The 6,000-nt window shown below is 43.1% G+C and overlaps 1 protein-coding gene across 1 annotated transcript in view; it reads left to right on the plus strand.

Moving 5' to 3' along the window:
• fndc3ba (fibronectin type III domain containing 3Ba) overlaps positions 1-5,071 on the plus strand; it is a 110,711-nt gene extending 105,640 nt beyond the window's left edge. The window contains exon 27 of the mRNA XM_069661324.1: positions 448-5,071. Coding sequence (XP_069517425.1) covers positions 448-759 — 312 coding nt within the window. The 3' untranslated portion in view covers positions 760-5,071. The remainder of the gene's footprint in view (positions 1-447) is intronic.
• The last annotated feature ends 929 nt before the right edge of the window (positions 5,072-6,000 follow it).

A 6,000-nucleotide genomic window follows, 5' to 3' on the forward strand; every position in this document is an offset into this window, starting at 1 on the left:
AATTAGCGTCGGCCATCTTGGTTGTTTACAACGATGGTCCTTGACCTTAATTTTAACCAGATGGAAATCTGTCTGAATGGGACCGAGCCAGATGCATCTGCCACAGCAAATACAACGTGATCATGCAAGATGCATGATGTTCCAAGGCTGCGGCAAAGTGGGTTAGATTTGTTTATCCAATATCCTTTCCAAGGGTCCTTCAACATGTGCACAGTAGGAGATGGGAATTGAACAGTCGGCCTTCCTATTGGAGGGCGACCCCCTCTACCTCAGAGCCACAGCTGCCCCATGAAAGTATGTAGCAGCAGATGGAAATTTTAGCAGCACTTGGGTAGCTCAGCGCTGACAGTAGCTGCTATAAATGGTAGAGTCCTGCTTTTATTGTGCTTTAATGAGAACTGTTATCAACAACCTGCCGCTAAAACCTCTCTCTCTCTCTTCTCGCAGGTTTTTAAGGGAGAGGAGGGCGTGTTCCAAATCCCTGGTCTCCAGGCTAACACAGACTATCGTTTCCGTGTGGGCGCCTGCCGCAGATGCCAGGATACATGCCAGGAACTTTGCGGACCACTGAGCCCCTCCTCCTTGTTCACGCTGCGTCGCCAGGAGACGGCGGCGTCGGGAGAGCTCTGCACCCTCGAAACGGGCAAAGCGGCGGGCCTGATCTCCAGCGACGAGCGCTTCGCCGCGCTCATCGTGTGCGTGTTCGCGGGCTTCTCCATCCTCATCGCCTGCTTGCTACAGTACTTCTTCATGAAGTGAGGGAATTATAGGATAGAAAGAGAAAGAAAAATCACAGAGTCTATGAAAGAAGCGAATGAAATCAAAACAAACACTTGAGATGTACTTCTAAGGCTATGTTTGTGTTTTTTTTAGTCAAAGTATCCATTCTGGCTTTTCCTCACCTTGTTCTCGTCGTCTTCTGCCTTCTCTCAGTTCGGTCTCATTTCTCTCTGTGTCTCTGTCGTCTTTGTATCGTTGTCCGTCTCATTTGTTAAGGATTTCTGTCGAGGGAAGCCTCGTCTTGGCTGATCCTCGGTCGGGAAAGAAAACTGATAATCAAGCCTTAAAATAGCTGTGAGCGAAGCAGATGCTCCTCAGACTGACTTGCATGTTTTTATTTTGTATCTTTTTAAAACATATTCAAGATTAGAAAACGTGTATATTTCTTGACGGTCATTGCCTTAATTTTTTTGTTTTATTTTTCAATGTGTAATTGCATTTTTAAATTTTTTATTTTGCTGCAGTCTTTATTCATTTCAGCCATATTCCAATGTAGGCCTTCAAAGCTTTAGCCGTTCATACCTTATAACTCAGATTGTTACTACTCTACAGGCTGTCAGTCGATTCATGCAATCTGCACCTGCTCACACACAGACTGACAGAGACACAAAGCCCACACACACACACACTATACGATAACACTCATGCAACGACATCAAAAACACACGAGAAGTCAAACACATATCCGCTCAGCTTTTAACACTCAATCACTCACTCATTCAGCTACCAAAGTGATGCAATTCATGTGTGGTGTAAGATGCTGCTATCCTGTGATTTTATTCTATCTAAGAAAGAATGGAAAACCAGTTATCTAATATATATACACACAATATATAAATATATATTATAACAAATATCTATGATGCTATAGAAGTGATGTAATATAAGTGATGGCAATGTAAGGTCTGAACTACAGCGTGAAAGGGAGAAAAGTCGACTCTAGGTGCTCACAATCAGCAGCTCTGAGGCCAGCTCGGCCTCTCGCGCGTACGCTTGAAGGAGCCCTTAAACACTGGTCTGCGATCAGATGATGAACCCTCGTAGGTATTCGAATGTGAGGCAGAAACTGGCCAATTCCTGATTGGCTGCAGCTCACCAGGAAGGAACTTTGATCGGCGTTTGATTGGTCGGTTCTTTAGTTTTCTACCATCTCATTGCTCCAGCCGGTTTATCGGTAGCTTTAGCCGCAGACACAGAGGTGCTAACAGCCTGCCAGCTAGCCGCCCTTCTCAGAGCTGTGTGTGTGTTAACCAGAAAAGTTATTAGCAGTTAGCTTTAGCTTGACGCCCCCCCTTAAACTTAACCAGCTGCAGCCAGAGCAGCGCTGAAGCTGTAGTCCCTCCCTCCGCCTCGTCTGTGAATCGATACATTTGAAGACTCTCCTCCTCTTTTCTCCTCTCCTGCCCATTATCATCAGTAATTACCTTTTTGCTCTGGCTGCTCCTCTCTTGCTTTCGATCCATCCCACCTCTCTGCCCATGCACTACTCTCTCTCCCTCCTCCTTTACTCTCTCTCTCTCTTTTAAAAGGTGCTTCATTGACATGTAATCAGAGCAGTAGCAAGTCTGCGGTCTCGCCTCAGACGGACATGTTCTGCGGGGACTTGAACTAATGTTCACTAACCAAACAAGCCTTTGACAGAACACAACTCAGCAGACAGAACAGGGCATTCTGACACATGTTAACACCCCCCTGACCTCCCGCCTGACTCCTGACACCCCTTTTTATCCCCGACCTGAAAAACAAAGCCAAGGTACAGCCCAATACACACCCTGATGATCCAAAGAAGTCACCCTGACCTGCATGATTAATGTGCGACATGTCTACTTCTGTCAGGCCGGGTGCGAGGGAAGAAGGACAGGGTGGGAAAGGGGGGTTATGGAAGAGAGGCGGGGCTGCATTGTATTGTAGCCCCGCCTCTCAGCTCTGATTGGCAGCCTGTAACGTACCTCAGGGAAAAGGCCTTACAGAGGGGAGATCTAACATGTCGACCCCATCGCTGTCATCATCGTCATCGTAACAGCCTCTCTTCCTGTCTCTTTCCGTCTTCCTCCCTCTCTCTTCTCTTCTTCTTTCATTTTTTTGATGCTGTATCTCGTCCTCTGTCTATGCTGTGCCTTGCTCCTGTGTGTCAGTAAGCAAAGTGGTTTACTAGCTCAAAATACCTTTGCCAAAGTTGATGGGAAAGTTAAGGTAGAGTTCTTTTCTAGGTTTTATTTATACTATATATTTGCATACAGTACTTTACATGCCAATTACAGTGCAATCTTCATTTATTTATTGTTTAAAGATTAAGAGACAAGTGTAGTTATATACTAATTTTTTTCCTTGTAGCATGTTTTTTTTTTTCTTTTTAATTTTTTTTAATGGATGTATGTTAGATTGTATGATTAAGGCCAGCATTCCTTATCTCAGTAACCCTTTAAGTATTTCTCTTACAACTGTTGGGAACCTGTAGCTCATCAGTCCATGCATTGCAGTTATCATTGCCGTTTCAAACATGTAACCAAATGCCTTTGTGTTGTTTTTTTTTCATCTCCTGTCTCGGCCTGCACAGCCGAGCAGTTCTTGTAATGCTTAGAGAGACATGTAGCAAAGCCAGGCCTTAGGGTCAGTTAAAGTCACCTGTATTGGGATAAACGTCGCTGCCTTTGGCTTTTTTTATTTTCCTGATTAGTGTTATAATGAAGCTTCTGATATCTTTTTACTGTTTTATTGCCAAAGCGCAGGCTTCTCGTGTCCACTAGATGTTGCGTTCGCAGTCGTCTAAAGGGTTCTGTGATGTTCTTCTGTAACGACGCAGCATTACGATTATTATTATTGTTATTATTATTCTCTCAAAAGGAAAAAAAAACATTAACTTGATCTGTGATTATGCTTCTTTTCATATTATCTTTTATTATTTTGTTTTGTAAAGCAAAATGTGCCATTTTGGAAATGTGTAGCCCCTGTTGGAGGAGAGTAACAGCCTGATTTCACACAGAAAGGTTAAAAAAAAGGCAAAAACAATCATGCGGTGATTTCAGGCGGATGACGACAATAATAATATTGACGATTCCTTGTTCAGGCTAGTGCTGGTATAGCAGTAGTGAGTATTTTGTATCCAGTATTTTGCTAAGAGATGATATACAGAGATATCTATAGAGCTATAGAATGAGATGGTAATACATTATGACTAACAGATTGAAGCACTTTTTTTATGCCGAGCATTAGTTTGATGAGGTTAATACGAGCGAGAGGAGACGCGCGGTCCTTCGCTCTGTTCCAAACACTACTGCCAACGCCGTCTGTTACATTCATTGGCATTATTCTGTCGTTGGCGTCACTGTGACATTGGCATTACTGGAGCACGGTTCTGTGCTCCTCAGACGGCACGCCCGCTCCCTGCAGAATGCAAACTACGGCAACAAAGGAAGTTCAAAGGGAGTAAGGGGCCACTCTCAGACGTGCTCATGGCGTCTACGTAGCCTGTTGCATTGTAGTCGACAGGTGATGTGTGACGCGTCCTGTCCTTAAACCCCTGATGTTATGTTGCCCACCCACAGCCCCCCCTATTACCCCCCTTTTTTAAGCCTTAATGCCCCGGTGGGAGAGCAGAGGTTCACCTTGGCCGAGCTCAGGCCAGTCGTGTTAGTGTTTTACAGTCCGGTTAACAAAGAGTTAACTGAAAGGCTGTGTTTGTGGGCAGGGTACTCCCTTTTATGTGCTTTGATGTTTTTGTTTTGTTTATTTTCAAATGCTGGTGATTTTAAAGACACCCCGCCCTCCCCGAACCCTCCCAAACCCACCCACCCAGCAGGTCCTGCACATTTGGCGGGTATGTCGAGAATGAGAGACAATTTTTTGCCCAGCAAACCCCACGTCTGTGCCTTCTGATCAGTTCATTTTTTTCTTTTAATTTTTTTTTTTCTTTTCATGTTTTGTACGTTTTACAGTAAGTAGAGATTTTGACTGAGAATTTGGCGATTTGACAAACACACAGAGACTCACAGGTATTTAACTATTTTTTAAGCGAGACAAAAAAAGAAACGTATTTTTACCTCACGATTTAAAAACAAACATTCCAATGTTGTCATGGTCTACGAATTGAAAAAAAAAAAAAGAAATTCATGCATTTCTTCTTGTATTGTAAATGTTAGACAATTTCATATGCATTATATAAAAGAAACTGCCATATCAATTTTAATGTATAGATTTTTGCAAATACTACCCTATGTATGTAAGACGTAACTGTATCGGTAGCGTATATATAATATATTTATGCCCAATAAATGTTTTGATTTTTTTCTGACTTTGGTTGCTCCTGTATGTTTTATTGCAGCACCGCTACACACACAAACACTGTGCTACATATAGCTTTACAACATCAAGTTTAGCCTCCTTATGGGTAACTTTTCTACAGAGAAACATCTTAGATTCGGTGTAAACTGATGCCTAAATAGACAGATACTCGGTCAGCTGATATTATCTGCACTATAAATCTGTAAAAAATCCGATGTGTGCCAATATAAAAAACTTTTTCAAGGACTGCTTTTTCCACAACACAGAAAACAACACCTGGGCTGAGTTACAAATGGTGTCATCATGTTGTTTGTCCAGCAGAGCACACTGACTCCATTGTTTACAAAAGTCTGAGCACTGTCTGCAGCACAAGTAGCATCACAGCTTAACTGATTATGATAATCCATAATAATGTTATACAGTGTTTGTACTTAAACACTGCATTTTCACATTTGGTAATGTGCCTGTCTAAAGTCAGTTACACCGTGTCCTAAAAGCATGCGACGCGAGCAAGCGTCAGCGACAAAATCAGTTTAATTACGTTGTTTCCTATTGGAGTGTCCTAACTGGCCGCGAGCGACGCATCGCTGCGCAGCGCAGCACGAGGCGGCGCGCCGTTTAGATCCTGGTCGCCCTGTTTCTATTTTTAGTCCTGTCGCTCGCGTGGACAAGGACGAGGAGCGGTTCAAATTAGTAGTGACCTGTATGATACCTCCTCATTTCACTACAAAAATCTAAATAAAGTGGCAGCTGGCTGGAGGGAGAGGCCAAGGAGCTGGGAGCGTCCAGTAAGAAAATGCTTCTTGATATTCTTTTACTTTTCTCGCTCAACAGAACTTGTTAGGTTTCTTTACAAAGTGAAGCATCTCACATAACATGGCTGTCATCTAACACATTCACTAACGTTCGGGAAAACTCATTTACCTCAACAGCACCCTG

This window comes from Semicossyphus pulcher, unplaced genomic scaffold (assembly GCF_022749685.1).
Source record: "Semicossyphus pulcher isolate SPU_LCO1_2020_fin unplaced genomic scaffold, fSemPul1.0.p SCAF_14, whole genome shotgun sequence".
In the NCBI taxonomy this organism is placed as follows: domain Eukaryota; kingdom Metazoa; phylum Chordata; class Actinopteri; order Labriformes; family Labridae; genus Semicossyphus; species Semicossyphus pulcher.